Raw genomic sequence first — 17,813 nt, forward strand, 5'->3', positions numbered from 1 at the left:
ATCAGGCCTCCGGAGCCACTTTCAGGTATTAAAAGGGCCTAGAGGGGCAGTGGGGCAGTCACCCGGGTACTGAATACAATGGTGACATGTCGCTCTCTCTTTTGTTTTTAACACACACTTTTAGATCCAGATTGAATGAGCCCTGATGAGAGTCCGTTAACTTGTCTCACGGTCTCGAAACGCGTCGGCATCATTGGAGGAATGCACAGAGAATACATAATTGTTTTCTTGGTTTCACTGGCTATTTGATTAATTTGTCTGCATTCTTCCATTGTTTTCCCAGAACGTGTCTCCTTCATTGAGTACATATTGTTTTTGGATGAGCAAATGTTCCGATCAATCTAATGAATGTTAAATGATCATTCACTATGAAATGAATGTTGCTAAATGATCATTCACTATGAAATATGTATTACACTAGTTGTGTGTTCCCCCTTGTTTGAAACTGTTTTCGTGAATTTTGTGATATATATTCTTTTTTTGTCTAGTATTGGTTATATGTTGAGTGTCTTCCTCGGACAACTCGTTTAAGCTTATATGTTGAACTTCTAAAACAACAGGTAAAAATAAATATACCAAACAAATCGGTAATTCATTTTTTGATTTGTTTGCTCGCAGTAAAGAGCACTGAAAATTGGTGGGGGTGGCACTTGTTTTTCTAAAAAAAAGTAATCACAATTGCAGGCACAGTGCTGCAGGTATTCGCCACTTGCAGAGAGTTGGGCTCGTAGTTGAGCGCATGGGCAAAGAGAAGGCAAGGCAGTGTATGCAGCCCAGCTGAACATGACAAATGACCGTGGGCAGCAGGGGTGACTGCCTGCGGAGATTTAGGAGCAGGTCCAGGCACTAAAGCAAACCTCCCTATTGTGTATGGGAAAAGGCTGTGTGCTGCAGGTTTTCGCTACATGCAGAGCTGAACTCGGGCTGGTGAAAGGCCTTCACAGAAAGTGTTGGATGCACAAAGAGTGTAAGGTATAGAGTATCCATGTGCAGCGATGTGTTGTTGGCTCAGGCCTACAATCGGTCAGGCCCATGGCGTCTGGAGAGCAGGCCAAAGGCTCTGTGCAGCGAGACTTGCCCACCCGTGAGTTGAGTCCTCAGGCTTGCTGGAGGTCAGAGGCAGCCAACCCCATTGCACACAACCAAAGCCCTTGCATAATGGTTGTTAACCACCTGCAAAGTGTTGGAGGCAGGGCCTCGTCAGAGGCCTGACCCTAAGCCCAACCTTTGTGGGGCACTTCAGATGTTAGGCGTCCACAGAGTTGGGTGAAGGAACTGGCTGGAGGCTTGGCAATGCTGCCACATTCTTCACTTGGCTGAAGGCGGTGCACATCTATGCCCACATGCTTCAAGGTAAATTGCATTCGCAAACGGTGCGAATCGCATTTTTCGGCCGTTTGCGAATGCAATTTCCTGATTTGGGATGCACCAACCTTTTTCAGAAATTCGCAATTTAAGAAATCGCACAATTGCGATTTCTTAAATTACAAATGCATTTAAGGAATCTCAATTTGAGATTCCTTAAATGCAATTCATCATACTTTTAGAAATTGCGAATTCGCAAATTAGAAATGCAAATTACCATGAAGTTGACCTTCATGGTAATTTGCGAAAATCTAGATAAATGCTTTTAAATGCAATTTTCTTTGTTACATGTTACACACACACATGCCCTTGGGGCATGTGTGTGTGTGTAAGATGTATCCAAAAGCAAATTTCAGGGGTGCAACAGGGTGTCATTTGGACACCCCTGCACCCTTGAAATTGCATTCTCAATTTCGAATTCACAATGATGAATTGCAAATTGAGAATGCCCTCCCATTCATTCCTATGGGCCTCTAGGCCCATAGGAATGAATGGGTAGAAATTCCTTAATTGCGATTCTCAATTAGAGAATCGCAAATAAGGAATTTTAAGAAATCGCAATTTTTTTGCGTATTTCTTAATGAATTGCATTTTGCAATTCCTTAATTGCGATTCCTTAATTTTCGCAATTAAGGAATCGCAAAATGGAACAGTGATGCATGTGGGGGCTAGTGCTGTCTTCTCTGAGATTTGTGTGCAGGGGACACTAGGATGTGGTATATGATTAAAACCCTAGAAATCACTGAAAAACACAAAGGTTAAAGGTAAGATATGATCACGATCCTTACGCACACAACTGCCATGCAAACTGAACTGGTACACCAGTTTCCAGTACTTATAACTTCATAATAATTGTACTAATAAAACCTTAAAGTGAATTATACTTAAACAATAACACAAACCAATTAATGCTACTACATTCATAGTTGTCTCCGTCAAAGTGATACAAGGTAATGCGATATGTAATCTCATCTGTAAGATAATTTACAAAATTTGTAGTTGAATCTGTGACATTAAGAGTGAGGTTATGAGTATTACGTTTGGTGTGCAAAGTATGGTTTGCATGGCTGTTGTGCGAGCGGTGGCTTGTTATCCTACAAACAAAATTGCGAATATCAGTGATGTAATTGGTTATTTGTTTCATTCATTTGGTTTTCACATGTTGGTTTTCATTTGTAACCATATATGAACCATGTTGCTTATCTTATTAGAAATGCAGAACTACAAGTACCCAGATGCAAAGTAATCCAGCATTTCCAAAGCTACAAGGTATGGCATCCCAGTGTGCTGGTTCATTTTTTATTACAAACGTATGACAAACAAATGAAAAAAGAAAACATGCCACTGCATAAATGTGACAGCTGTTCACTTGTACTGACAATTTTAATTGTAAAAATTGACCATCGTGTACAAATTTATTATAACAATGTGGGTGCCTCCTAGAACCAGGCGTACTTAAAAGAGGTGCAGAAATCCATCTTAGTTAAAACAATGTGAATATATTCACCAAGGAACTGTTTCATAGATCAACACATATATTATTCGTGCAAGAAGCAACTGATAATGTCGGAAACATTTGCAAGGAGTTATGTCCTTTGTTTTATTTGAAACCTGTGCAACTGTGGGTTTTGGGATGACATTATTACCTGTTGCTTTTCTTTGAGGCTCTGCATGTAAATATCGGCTTCAGGTGCTGTGGTAGAATCAGAGTATTTGTAAGTGCTGTTTAACTAATGTGACTTCATAGTTCAGAAAAGATCTGCATTAATTCCAATTATACGTGAGGCCACATTATTAGAAACACATTTATTATGAGAAAAGCATAATGTCTGAAAAAACATCTTATCAACAATCCCATGAAAAAATATTCTGATATCTAGCAGATTTATTACATCTGACTATTTTCAAAACTGTCATTCATAAAACGGAAAAAGAATGCGAATTGAACCACTGACCAAAATCAATTGAAATTGAACCCGGGGAAAACAGAACTGGTATTGACTGGGGACAGCGCTAAGCACTGGGGCCCTCAATGAATGAATGAATGAATACCTTCTTCTATAGCGCATGGCTACTCTTGAGCATCCCAGCGCTGTAAGACCAAGGGAACAGGAAGACACTATTGAAACAAGTGTGTCTTTAAACGCTTCCTGAAAGCGAGATGATTGCACTCATGCCTGATGTTATCTGGGAGTGCGTTCCATTCTTTAGCTGCATGCACAGAGAGCCGGCGGCCACCCATCCGCGCCAGCTTTATCCTGGGAACCACCAGCAAGTTCCGCTGGTTGGATCTCAGAGATCTCACTGATCGATGGCGACCGAAGAGGGGATCCAGAATCGGCGGTCCAGCGCCATAGATGGACTTATGCGCCAAGCACAATGTTTTGAAAGTAATCCTTCCCTTGATGGGCAGCCAGTGGAGGTGTTGAAGTGCGGCTTTCGCTGAGCATCTTTTGGGAACTTTCATGAGCAGCCGAGCGGCACAGTTCTGCACAGATTGTAGAACTTTTATGGTGCCGACTGGAGCTCCCATATAGACGGCGTTTGCATAATCCAGCCGCGACAAGATCAGCGACTGGACCAACAATCGTCTGGCTTCGAATGGCAGGAGGTCTAGGACTTTTTTTAAGACTCTCAACAGCCCGTAGCAGGTAGCAGCTACCTTTTTAGCCTGATAGTGAAAACTAAGGGAGGAATCTAGCCAGATCCCCAGGCTTTTTATGTGAGTCTTGGGTGCTGGGGGGGGTCCCAGGCAGTGAGGCCACCAAGGGTCCAGATTAATTGGGGCTTTGTAGCCCAGAAGCATAATGTCAGTTTTAGTCCCATTTAGCTTCAAACAGGAGGAGGTCATCCATTCCAGAACTTTGGTGAGACACGGGGTCAGATTATTGATCCCCTGATTTAGGGCATCGTTCCTCACCAGGGATACAACCAGCTGCGTGTCATCGGCTTAGGTAACAAGTTGGATTCCCCAGGGAAGAACCACCTCAGCCAAAGGTCTCATATAGATATTAAATAGAGTGGGGCTGAGGGAAGATCCCTGGGGAACGCCATGATTCAATTGCAGCTGGCTGGATGACACCTCTCCCTCAAAGACGGAAAAGCTTCTTTCTGATAGAAAAGAATGGAGCCATTTGATGGCCACTCCGGAGACCCCTGTGAGACGCAGCCGATGCAGCAAGAGAGAGTGGTTTACAGTATCGAAGGCTGCGCTGAGGTCCAACAGGACCACCGCAGCACATCCTCCTGCATCAACAATGCCCCTAACTGCCTCCACTACCGCCACCAGAGCTGTCTCTGTACCTTGTTTTGCTCTGAACCCTGTCTGGGTGGAGTGTAATCCATCCGTGGATTCAATAAAGGACGAGAGAACCTGGTTGACATGTTTTTCAGCTATTTTACTGATGGTAGGTAGAAGAGAAATGGGCCTGTAATTGGCCAGGTCTTCAGGATCCAAGTTAGGTTTTTTTAGCAAGGCTCTGACCTTAGCCTTCTTCCAATTAGGGGGCACAACACCGGAGGCCAAAGATGCATTGATGACCTGCCTTATCACAGGACACACTGTCCCTGCTACCTGTTTCAGAACTGCCGGAGGTGCAGCATCTACCGGGGAGCCTGATTTAAGATTGGCCAGGAGACTTTCTACTCCATCCAGATCCAGAGGTGGGAGGACTTTAAGATCTGCAACAGGATTAGGGTCTACTTCCTGGTCCCTCCTTTGTCCGCTCTCCCAATTATCTGGGGAATCTATCACTGGTGCAAAGCCGGAGTAGATATTCGACACCTTGGATGCGAAGAAGATAGCTAACTCCTCACAGTGTTTCTGTGGGTTCAAAACAGGGCTAATAGTCCTGGATGTATTGGCTAGGGATTGAAAGATTTTAAAAATTTCCCTGGGGGCGTTAGCTGCTTCCGCAATTTTGCTCTGGTAGTAGGCGGCCTGTGTTGTTTTTAATAGGTTTTTGTATGATCTCAGGGATGACCTGTATTCGTTTTTCGCGGCGACTGCGTAGTTCTTTCTCCACTTCCTTTCCGCACGTTTGCACAGTTGTTTGTGTTCCTTAAGTTCCTTGGTATACCAGGGTTGTTTGTTGGGGCCCTCTCTGTGCAGTAGATCTTTTTTGGGCAGAATAGGGTCTAGTGTGGAGTTGATCCAATGCTCAAAGGCTTCATTGGCAACAACCGGATCCTCATGGGGGGCGGGCGGGCAGCTTTTCAGGGCTGCCTCCCAGTTTTTAGCGGGTAATCTAGACCATACTCGACTGACCTTCTTTAGAATAGCGGCCTTGTGGGTCTGTGTTACTGGGGACCACCTAAAGGATAGTAGTGCATGGTCTGACCATGGTACAAAGCTGGGCTGACCACACTCTATGTTTTCAAGATTAGTAAAAAAGTGGTCTAATAGATGGCCGCCAGTATGCGTGGGACTAGTCACAATTTGTTCCAGTTGTACCACTCTCAGGGTATCCAGTAGACATTGCGATGACACGGCATTGACTTCATCCAGGTGAATGTTTAGGTCACCCAAGATGGTAAAATTGGGGGAACTGCTGATGGAAAGGGAAATCTTATCTAACAGATTATTGCAGAAGTCATGAGAATCACCTGGGGGTCTATAAACCAGGATCCCAGAGAAGGTGCAGGTGGGCGAAAAGGATATAGAGAAGCCAATACTCTCACATTCCAAGAGTGGACTATCCAAGGTTCTACATATAAGATTGTTTTTATAGATAATACTGGCCCTTAGACCTGGGTCAAGCTCCACAACCATCACCATCGGCTAAAACGCTGGGAGTCATCGTGGACAGTGACCTTTCATTAAAGGCACAAGTGGGCCAGGTGGTTTCTAAGTGTTTCTATCAGCTAAAAAAAATTAGGAAGGTTCGGCGATTATTAACGCTAGAGGCCACTACCCAGGTTGTGATCGCCACTGTTCTGCCCCATCTGGATTATGCGAACGCCATTTATTTGGGTCTTCTAGTCTTTCTACTCAAGCGTCTCCAGATGGTACAGAACTATGCTGCCAGGATGATACTGAAGCAACCAAGGTGGCAAGCAGCGACCCCCCTTCTTACTAAACTGCACTGGCTCCCGATTACACAACGCTGTGCCTTTAAGGCAGGCTGCATGATTTTTAAATCACTGCATGGCAAAAGCCCCAAGTTCATTAATCAAATAATCACCAGATATGTTCCCCCCCGCAACCTTCGCTCACTCCATTTGGGCCTTCTCCAGATCCCCCCCGTTCAAGCTTAAACGTTCTGGTGGACGTAGGTTTGCAGCACTTGCCCCCCGCCTATGGAATACCTTGCCACTAGAAATTCGGCTCTGTCAAGATCTTCTACCTTTTCGGAAAGCACTGAAGACTTGGCTTTTCAGACAAGCTTTTTAAATCCTACTTTTTTACCTGTTGTGTTACTGTCAAATTCAGCGCCAAGAAACTAATCAGTGTTTAGTGCGCTTAATAAATAATTTAATAACATAATAACATAACACTGTTCTATAGGCAGAAGGCAGATGTGCTTTAGTTTATGTGAAATATGGCATACTTCAGAACCCTTGACTTTTAGCTCCAATATAACTTGGTTGTACCTCTTACATTTGTTTGCATGTCATCAAGAACTATATCATGTTTTCTTTTGTAGGAACATACTTTTGTAATGGTTATCCTTAAAGGACAGAAGGGTAAAATGTGCTCAGACTGTTTCTAGCATTCCAAATATAAGTACATGCTCAGTAATCGCGAGTCTAGTGTTAGTAACAGAAAAACTTTTCACCACAGCGCTAAATTATTTGTTGTGCAATAAAATATGTAATTTTTGATGCATTATTTTCCATGTATACGTTAAAGAAAAAAGTGACACCTATTATCTCCACTCAGATGTGTGGAGTGCATACTGCCTATAAGATATGATTTTCCAATTAAATCCAAGTCTTCAAAGCAAAAATACTTTGTTGGCATTCTTGGTGGTTAGGTCCTAGCAAACTTTTCTTTGGCCATGCCTTGGTGTAGAAGCATTCCCAGTGCTGCGCAGACATTTTTTCTAAAACTTGGCAATGTAAAATTATTTATGGTATCTTAGTGTGATGGAGCACAACATGCTGTGCCCTGCCATCCAAGGCTCATACTTTTGAATTTGAAAATTTCCTGACTGTTCTGACATGTTAATGATCACAAGACTGTTGTATATATACGTTTTACAAATGAAGAGTAATGAATCCTTAAAGTTTATTTTTTCCCCCTCAGAATGCCGCAGTTAAATTCTGGAGGTAAGCATCACGTAATGCTTAAGAAGACGTTTATGAAGTTGGCTTAGCCAGTGCACAATAGTAACCTGCAGTCCATGTACAAGGCAGCTGTTAAAAGCAGAAAAGAGAAAAGCGCTACTTACTCTTTGTAATGCATAGAAAAAGAAAACTGCATTTTTCATTTATTGTATGTGCTTATCCTTTTGATGACAGTCTAGCAAAAGGTGTATATCGGATGTTTGGTGAAGTGATGTTGCTATGGACCAATAAAGATACGGTTTATTTTGTGGTGCATAGTCATCAATATAGCAGTATTAAAGTTCTTCAAATCCTGCTTGAGTTAAGAGCTTGTTTTGTAAGTCATATTCTGCGAATTGAATCAGCTCTGTTTTCAATTGTGTTTGTTCTGAAAAATTAGTTACAAATTGATAAAAAACGGTAGAACAAGCGCCTAATTTAAAACAAAAAAGAATTGTTGGGGCCTAGAGAGTTTTCCAATAAGCTTCTTCGCCTAGTACATGGGTTACATAGTCTTTCTTCCACTTATGCAACTTTCTTTCAGCATCCCACACTTACTGTCTGTTCATATCACTCTTGCAGGTTCTTTTTTAGCCCTGTTTCGCTTTTTCTTTTATGTTTACCTATCAATTCTGTAATCCTTACTTCGCCTTTTTCTGCGCTCTCTTTCTCTTCTCTTCGAAGTCTGATGATGAAACTGAAGTTCCGGTCTCCAAAAAAGGGTGCCAGAATCACCGACCTGCACAAAGTAGGCACTGGTTAGAATAGGATCTCACAGTTTGATTAAATGGGCGAAACTCTGATTTCAGTCTTTTTTTTGTTTGTTTAAATATTTTTATTAACATTTTGCACATTTTAAGCATACAAACAAAGCCGTGCTTGTGCGTCAAGAAAAGTTGGTTGCCAACAGTACAGTGTCTAGTACCCAACAGCAAAGGAAGAGACAGAGGAGTGTATCACAGTGACCACAAGAGTTTGTAGGGCAGTGTCTATAGACCAGGCGTATCAATGTCGATGAGTCTTACCACCAGAATGCATGCATGTGAACAGTTCAGATATAGTGCAGCTTGAACCAAACCTGGGACATAGGGTACAGCAAAAGGAGGATAACATAATTCAAGGAAGGGCAAGGGAGTCACTTGAGACGTCCCACCGTGTCTAGTGTGGCCGGAGGGAGGGGGGGGGGGGGCAGATCCATTAGGACCCAGTGAACTCCAATTTCAGTCTTGGTTTCCTAATTCACAGTGTGCAGTTTTGACGCCGGACTAGATCATGTGCATGATATAGTAATGTCCTAAACACATGCATAGTTTAAAATATGTTTTTTCTTTCTAAAACTAATTAATAAGCCCTCATATATATTTAGAAAGTTGATTTCATCAGAGCATTTTAAATACTGAAACGTATATAAGAATCTTTGTGGAACTGGGATACTTTGAATTTGTATACAGTTTTGTAAACAGTGAAACAAAGAGCAGTAATTACTACAATGTCTAGTTTTGTAACGAAATATTTTGTATGGTATCTTTACTTTTAAAGTATCGATCGATGGATAGATGCCAAATAAAAAGTTTATAACTATTGACAGTATGCTAACACTCACATATCACAACACATTTAGACCAGGGGCCAATTGGGCAATAATTATTATATAATGAGTTGACCCCTTCCCTTCCATAGTTCTGAGGGTATAACACATACACCAAAAAAAAATCACATATTGCCACTATAGTATGTGAAAGCCCTGTACACGTCCATCTATCTATTAAAAAAAAGTGAAGTGGGGAGGAAAAACACCCCGAGGACACACTTGTGTTCAGTTCAGTTCAATTTAGCTTTATTCGATTGAAAAATACAAAATCATAAAAGCATTCATTTAAAAACACGTTAAAAAAAGATCTATACATGTAAAATTTGATAATATAAAAGAAGGAGGAGGTTCTATAATACAATTCATGCAAAGCCGGTTGTTTCCAAGAGTCACTCCACTCGGTACAATTTATATAGCCAGTATCAAAGGTAAAGAGGTTAGACCTTTTTATATATTTATATATATATATATATATATATATATATATTGTTAAGTCTAAGATGATAACAATCTCTTTATACACTATATACAGACTTTCCAGGATTATTCTGATCTTAATGGAAGGCAGTGGCCATATGTATTACATCGTGTTCCTGAACCTTATAACAAGTTTTAAATAAGAGGATACAGCATTGATGACATATGCGTTTTCTAATGATTTTAACTTGTGAAAGGCCACTCTGTAGGAGCGTAAGCCCCAGGCCTTTAATATAGGTTTCTAGAATCTCGCCCTCGGAATCAGATAAAACTTGCAAAACAATACACAGTGGATATTAGATTGATATGAGGTGTCATCACATGGACAGATTACTCTTTCCCTTGTCCAATCATTACATAGTGGGAAGGTAACCAATTTGTAAAAAGTGTCCGTGTGGAAGCGGGTCAACAGCATGCGAGCAAAGGAGCTTGGTTCCAATAATAAATACTGCTGAACCCCGCCGCTGATGGTAATTAGCTGATTCTCAATAGCTGTGCATTTTGCTTTTTCTCGAAGCCACCTTTTATTATCTAAATGCTCGAGGGCCAATTTTTTTCAGTGTGTTTCTAGGCATGGCTTCCATGCTTGCAGGGTTTACAAAGAATTCCGGGTGCCCAATGTCAGTGAGCATTTGTTTTATGTAGTTGAACCATTTTATATTGGCCACTCCATCTAACTTAAGGCAGTCTTTGATGACGTCTCTATTTAAACTTGTCTCAGGTGTTACCCATACTTTGTGTCACAATAGTAAGGGGGAGGTTTTAATAATATCAGAAATATATGGGAGGCCCACTTCATTGTGAGAAACATAAGTGTCTATTGATTTGGGGGCTGCTAATAAATAGCGAATATATTGGTTTTCACGAAGTTGAATATTTTCTGCGTGTTCAATCCGGGGAGGCATGTAAGGCATTTTTCAGTGTAGTTAGTGCCTTGGTGCAACCCTCGTCAAACCAGCCTTGGCCTTTATTCTTACCCTGGTGGTATACCCTAGTTAACAATGTTTTTGATTCCGCTAAGATTTTAATAATAAAGGAATCAATAACTAGGTGGGGTTCCTCTTTTTGCAAGAGGCAGATTTGTATATCCTCGTAGGTATTTTTAACTAGGTTTTGAAGGAAAGCCACAGGCTCCACTTTATCCCATTTGATACAATATCCATTTCTGCTAGCCAGCCTTATTGGTGGATTGTATGGAGGGTTAATCATCGATTTTTGTTCGATGCCCTTGAGTTTTATGGCGATCGCAATTAGATAATGATCACTAAGGATGGTATCGAGTATTCCCCAGGTTAGTACTAACCCCGAGTACCTCGTAGGTAGGGTGAAATCGATAATCGAATTGTACCCTCTCCCATTGAAGGTGGGCTGGAAAGGTATGATAGGTGAGCATAGTTCATTGGAATATGACAAATGAAAGTGGAATATCAAGTTGTTTAACAAATCCCCCAATTTAGAGTAGATGAAGTGGGTTGGATCATCCTTATTATCACCTAAACCACAGATACCGGCGGCACCACGGGGGCATAAGGTGCAATTAAAATCGCCTACCCACAGCAGGACCATATCTCCAGCCATCTGTTCCTCCAAATTAAATAAGTTCGACATGAGGTTATTTATAACATTTTTCAATAATAATGTCGGAATATTATTATAGAAATGTACTAATGTCATATTTTTTTGTGTCTCCCCAGTTAATTAACATGATTTGGTAATACTCCATTGTTAAAATCTTGACTACTTTAACCCCGCCCGTAGTTGAGATATATGTGCACAACCCCCCCCTTATTTCTGCCCTTTTATGCTAGCAGTTGCCAATGTATTAAAAGTTTGGTAACCCAAAATATGTAGGTCATTATAGACTATGTTTCCTGAAGGCAGAGTATACTATACTTGGTTACAATATCCAGCCATGGGGGGTGAGGTATTTTATCCGCCAGCCCCGTAATGTTCTAACATAAAATATTGTTGTTGGGTTTCAACTCTTTTGCGGGGGCCCTATCCCCAATCTCAGTAATGACGCCATCTTTAATGCCCTCGATAGATGGTGGTCCTATTATTGATAGGGTTGCTGCCTGACGTCTTTGTGCTTTGGTTTTGAATTTGTTATGTGTGAGCATTTTTTTCTGGTCAGTAGTCTCGGTTGATTCGGGCGGAGCGTAATCAGTAATGTTTATTCTGGGGTCATTATACGGCCCAGCCCCTGTTGACCATGTTGTTCTATTTGTGGCGAGTTGATAATCTCATGGGTTTGCTCCACCTTTCTGTTCTTCCCCTGTCAATCCTGGTCGTCCATGCCTGATAGGACCTCATAACGATTTAATAATGAGGTATTCCACCTTTGAATATGTGTGGCTTGTGAAGTACTACTCTGATAGTAATTAGGGGTCCTGCCTATGAGTTGATATGGGGGGTAGAAAGCCCCCAGTGGGTTGATGCTTATAGAATTATGATGTGTCGGGGTATATGTAGCGCGGAATAGAATGTCGTGGACAAGTCTGGGATCACTAAAGGTTTAGGCAATGCAATCACCGGGGGAGGTCTTATTTTCCCTTCCCACCCACGCTACCCTTCTTGCCATTTTAAAGCGGCTGAACAGTTCATTTTTTAGCCCAGTTTGATTGCCCAACCAATGTAGGGATTTGTTTCTGAGTTCCATCCAGCTTTCGTGCTTTGCCTGTGCTAATATAGGCACATTTGCCAGTACCACCACGAAGGGGTGGCAGCAGAGGCTAAATCTAAGCGATCCATCATGACCATGGTGTTCTGGTTGGTTTGGCCATTTAAGATAGAGACGGGTCTTTCAAAAACGTTGTGGGCGGGTCCTGTAGTCAATGGATTTAGTGGATCGTAGTGTAATGATGATGGAGTTCTATTGTTCTTAGATCTATGATTAATTTGCACGGGGTCCCCTGGAGGAAATGTTGGATTTACCATGGGTGGCTTGGCAATAGGGTGTGAATCAAGTGTGTTTTTCATGTCACTGCCCGGTCCGACCTGATTAACTTTATCTGTTTTTATTATATGTTTACTCCCTTTGACCGTTTCCTCCAAGCTAGTTACGTTATTGGCCAAGGACTGTAAGGCCTCGACCAGGGTGCTACGAAGGCTATCTAAACCCTTCGTGAGATTTTCAATCGCGGTGATCTTACGCTCTGTTTGCGTAGCATGGTTAGTTTTACCAGGATTTTTATTATTTCTGCGTGCGGCCATCACCTTGGACCTTTTTCTGTTAAGAGGCTCCTTCGGGGGGATTATATAGATGATGCTAGTATTTGTAATTAAGTTATTATCGCCCCCTCCAAGGTTACGGGATTCTTGGAGCGTTTATTCGGGGGTTGAGCCTCTACTTCTTCATCAGAAGAACTCGCTTCAATCACCATTAACGGCTGTTGTACACACCCATTTTTTACTCTAGCCTCTGTGTTGTTTTCTCTCAATGGTTCATCCTGCGATTGTGTGTGTGTTGTGGGTTCTACATCCAGGTTTCCTGGCTCTTTCCCTAGGGTCTCTTCCACATTAGTTATCTGCTTTTCTAACACACCCATGGCTCCCACCAAATATAAAAGTAATGATGATTGACCCCCAGTTTGTAAATCTTGTAAACACTTGCTCTCAGAGTGAGACTTCTTTCTTTTGCTCATACTTGTAACTGTGTCCCATGTAGCGCTTATCCAATGTGGCCAGTAGACGTTTTATTAGGCCAGTCCCCACGGTATTAAAAGGGATGGGCCCAGCCCGGCCTCCTATGGCCTCTGACGGCAGCAGACGGCCCTGCCCTTGTTCCGGGCTTCTCCCGGCGCGTCCCGCGATGCGGGAGTCCTCGCTGCTGCTTATGCGCCACCGGGCGCAGGATCAACGTGTGCGGCGTCGGCTTCTACCCGCAGGTCCCGCCGGGACTTGTAGTCCTTGGTTGCTGTGAGGGCGCTAGGGCGCCAAGGCAGGACAACAGTTGTGGCGATTTCAGGTAGGAGAAAAAGAAGAATTCCCCCAGCAGCTAAGGGCTCCCGCTCCACCGGAGCCCTCACTGCTTCTTATGCACCACCAGGCGCAGGATCAACTTGTGCGGCGTCGGCTTTCGGCCGCAGGTCCCGCAGGGACTTGTAGTCCTTGGTCGCGGTGAGGATGCTGGGCGCTAGGGCGCCAAGGCAGGACAACAGTTGCAGCGATTTCAGGTAGGAGAAGAAGAAGAATGCCCCCAGCAGCTAAGGGCTCTCTTGTGTATATCACATAACTATAATAAGTAACCAGGGGTGTAGGTGCTAAGCTCTTAATGCTTTACAGAATTCTGCAGATGAAAGGAGCTCAAAGGATATTTGTATTGTTTGGACGTATGACCTCTCCCACCCAGAGGGTGGCATGCTTCATCACAGGGCTCCTCCGTATCTCAGTAGTGGTGGTTACCTATGTGATCTTCAGTCCTGGAAGATAGGTGAAGTCTTGAGGTGTTCATATAAAACGGAAGAGATAGAAATTTGTGATCTACAACTACGTATGGGATGGTAGTTTATCGCCCTCCGGGAAGCGAGGTGGCATTTAGGGCTGCCTTCTCTGATGCTGTTAGTTCGCTGGCGGTGGGTTGGGCCAATTTTTCTATCTTGGGGGACCTTAATTTGCATTTCGAGAATCAGAATATCTCTACGGTGTGCTGTATTCTAGCCGATCTGGAGGCTCTTCAACTCCATCAAATAGTGCGGCATCCCACACATGTAGGCGGCCATACGTTAGATCCGTTCTTTACGAACTTGACAGAGGCCACAGTTACGGCCGTAACTCCGCTCGGCTGGACGGACCACTCTTTAGTGGCCATTGATGTCCCCGTGCCGGGATTTTCTCCTTCTGCTCCCGCAAGGTTGGTCTCCACACGGCATTGGAGTAAATTGAGACTTGAGGACCTACATAGAGCCCTCGCAGCGGCGCCGTTGGGACCTCTGGAGGATGTAGATGCAGGCTACGATCGGTTCTGCTCTTGGATCACTAAGGCACTTGACTCCCTGATTCCCATCTCGACTAGGAAAATTAGTTCCCGGGAGTCAAGCCCTTGGTATGATAGTGCATTACGTGCACTCAAGGGCAGTTGTAGGCGAGCAGAGAGGGAATGGCGGAAGATGTACGACAGCGGGAAGAAGATCATCTACCTCGCTGCCGTTAAAACTTACCATCGTGCTATATGCCGGGCCCGGGCAGCTTTCTACGCTGCGGAGTTCGGCAATAGCCCTAATCCATCAAAAACCATCTTCAAAGTGGTAAAGGACCTTGTGGCAAAGCGGGCCTCGGCAACAACAACGAGCTCCACGGCGCATTGTGAGGCCCTTGCCCTGTTCTTTTTAGAAAAAGTTCAGAACATCTAATTAACATTCCCTGATACTAGGCCACCGGCAGGTACTCTATGTAACATCTCTGGAGATTCTCTGCTGCATGTGTTGCCCCCGTTGACATCTGAGGGATTTGACATCTTGGCTCAGCAGGTGAAATCCGTGTCGCCCGCCGATCCGCTCAAGCCAGCCCTTTTTAGAGACCAGCTGTTTATGGGTCGTACTTCAGTACTCTCCCTGATTAACATCTCGCTGGCCTCGGGTACGGTTCCAGCAAGTTGGAAGCGGGCTGTGGTTTCTCCTATTTTAAAGAAACCCTCCTTCGACCCGGAAAAGCCGGAAAGCTATCGGCCTATTTCCCTGCTCCCCTGGCCGACCAAAGTCGTGGAGGCCCATGTGAACAAGGTTCTTTCCGACCACCTTACTCGAGCTAACATCCTTGACCCCACCCAGAACGGGTTCCGTGCTGGACACAGCACGGAGACCGCCCTTCTCACCATGGCTGAACATCTTCGCACAGTGATGGATGCAGGACAGACGGCGGCGCTTGTTTTATTAGATCTAAGCGCCGCCTTTGATACTGTCTCTCATCCTATCCTGTTGCATCGCCTGGAGGAGATAGGAGTGGGGGGATCCGCCCTCCAGTGGTTCCGGTCCTTCCTTGATGGTCGCTTCTTCAGCGTTGCGGTGCCACCGTTCCAGTCCAAGTTCCATCCTCTGAAACAGGGAGTGCCGCAGGGATCCTCGCTGAGCCCCACGTTGTTTAATCTATACGTGAGACCGCTGGCTGAGGTTGTCAGGCAGTGGGGTATGACCATGGTGTCATATGCCGATGACACCCAGGTAGCGGTTACAATCAGCGGGGATGCGGACCAGGATGCCCCCAGGTTTCAGAGTGGACTTAGGGCGGTGGCAAGCTGGATGAAGGCCAACTGTCTCTAGCTCAACGCGAAGAAAACCGAGATCATGATCGTCGGTAGAAGGGCGGATCTCTGGGGGGATAGGTGGTGGCCTTCGGAGCTTGGGTCGGCCCCTCTTCCGGTGACGGAATTGAAAAACTTGGGAGTGTGAATGGATCCCACTCTCAGTTTTGTGGGGCACACGAAGAAAACGGCTGCCTGCTGCTTTGGAATCCTCCGGGCTCTGCGTCCAGTCCTGAAGTTCTTCGACCCCCGCACCCGGCAGCTGGTAATACAGGCGACTGTTATATCGCGCCTGGATTATGCCAGCTCTCTCCTGGTGGGCGCTAACCTGGCCGAAGTCACCCGCCTTCAGCGCGTGCAGAACGCCGCTGCCAGAGCAATTGTTGGTCTTCCCAGATCCTGCCCTGTTTCCAGTACTTTGAAAGCGTTGCACTGGTTGCCAGTCAGGGCCAGAATTCAATTCAAGGTACTGTGTTTAGCCTTCAAGATTCTAAATGGTACGGCTCCTCAAATACTTATGGACCTCTTGTCCTGGTATGTCCCCACTCGGCATCTGAGATCTCTGGGCCAAGCTCTCACTATCACTCCCAGATACAAGCTGTGCCGTGTTGGTGGTCGTTCCTTCCGGGTCAAAGCAGCCGAACTGTGGAACTCCCTTCCGGTGGAGATTCGGTTGTTGGAGGATCTTTTTTCTTTTCGTAAGGCTATTAAAACTTTCTTATTTTAACCTGGTTCCTTCTTTTTAGCTGTTGTGTTTCTTGTGGCTGTTGCGTGTTACCTTGCCATGCGCCAGGACGCCCCTTAGCTGGGGCAGCTGTGCACAGTACAAATCCACATAACATAACATAACGTAATGGTAGACTAAATTGCCATATTCCTGTCCCCAGTGAGTAGGATTAATAATGCAGGAAGTGTTTCAACCCTGTAGAGAGAGGTCGGCATGTATATGCCCTTGTCAATGCCCCAAAAAGATTAGCAAGGTTTCTACATTCTACATTTTTAACCTGTAGAATTTTGTGAGACAATTTGAGGTACGGACCTATGTCTCTGAATATCTCATTGCACTTATATGATATACCCACCTGCCTTCTTGGTTTCTAAATCTAAAATCCTCATTATTTCATTTTATATCCAAGCTTGTGCTTCCACAGTGAGCCTAGGTGAGCCAACAGCACTCACATTGAGGTATCATTCAGGTTTCTTGACAGCAAACTCTGACATGGCAGTTACATCACCCAGCAAAAGGCACAATAGGTAACAGCCTGTGAGGTCCATGCAAAGAGGAGTCCCTGGTTAGAACAATGCTTGTTTTTAGAGAGTTAGGACATTTAAATTATGGATATGTTTCAGTTATTTGAGTCTGGATGCTAGAAAAGCACCAAGTCTACTGAATATTTACAGCATTTTCAAAGCTGAATCAGCCTTTTATCCATCCTGTATTTGAAAGCTAAAACAGTATTATTTGTATAAAATAATATTAACTTTAAAGCTACTGAAGACAGATTGTTGCTGATAATTGTTTGTTGTGCAACACTGTAAGACATTGATTTCAGTTTTAATTTTAACGATATTTGCACATGTAATGATTTTAACATATGTATAAATGTAAGATGATTGAACTGTATAAACTGTTCTTTTCAATAGATAGTTGCGACCCGATATTAGATAAGAATGGCATATCTACGAAAGGCTTGTAAGTACAATTACTTTATCGCTTTTATTGTCATAGGCAGTGCTGCTTTTACTCAACTTTCATCACAGTTCTAAACTATGAACACATACTTTTTTCCACAGGCAGGTCAAAGAAGAAAGACAACAGCTTGTCGATGAAATCTTTTCTTTTTTAGACAACAATAAATATGTAAGTACTACATT

General features: G+C 43.7%; 1 protein-coding gene across 1 annotated transcript in view; it reads left to right on the top strand.

The window, feature by feature from the left end:
• Window positions 1-2,574: 2,574 nt before the first annotated feature.
• The window catches only part of LOC147677738 (uncharacterized), a 633,794-nt gene continuing 618,555 nt past the window's right edge, over window positions 2,575-17,813 (top strand). The window contains exons 1-4 of the mRNA XM_086946495.1: window positions 2,575-2,634; window positions 7,613-7,635; window positions 17,583-17,631; window positions 17,733-17,799. Of these exons, the coding sequence (XP_086802621.1) occupies window positions 7,614-7,635; window positions 17,583-17,631; window positions 17,733-17,799 (138 nt within the window). The 5' untranslated portion in view covers window positions 2,575-2,634; window position 7,613. The remainder of the gene's footprint in view (window positions 2,635-7,612; window positions 7,636-17,582; window positions 17,632-17,732; window positions 17,800-17,813) is intronic.

Source organism: Lissotriton vulgaris, chromosome 12 (assembly GCF_964263255.1).
Source record: "Lissotriton vulgaris chromosome 12, aLisVul1.2, whole genome shotgun sequence".
In the NCBI taxonomy this organism is placed as follows: Eukaryota; Metazoa; Chordata; class Amphibia; order Caudata; family Salamandridae; genus Lissotriton; species Lissotriton vulgaris.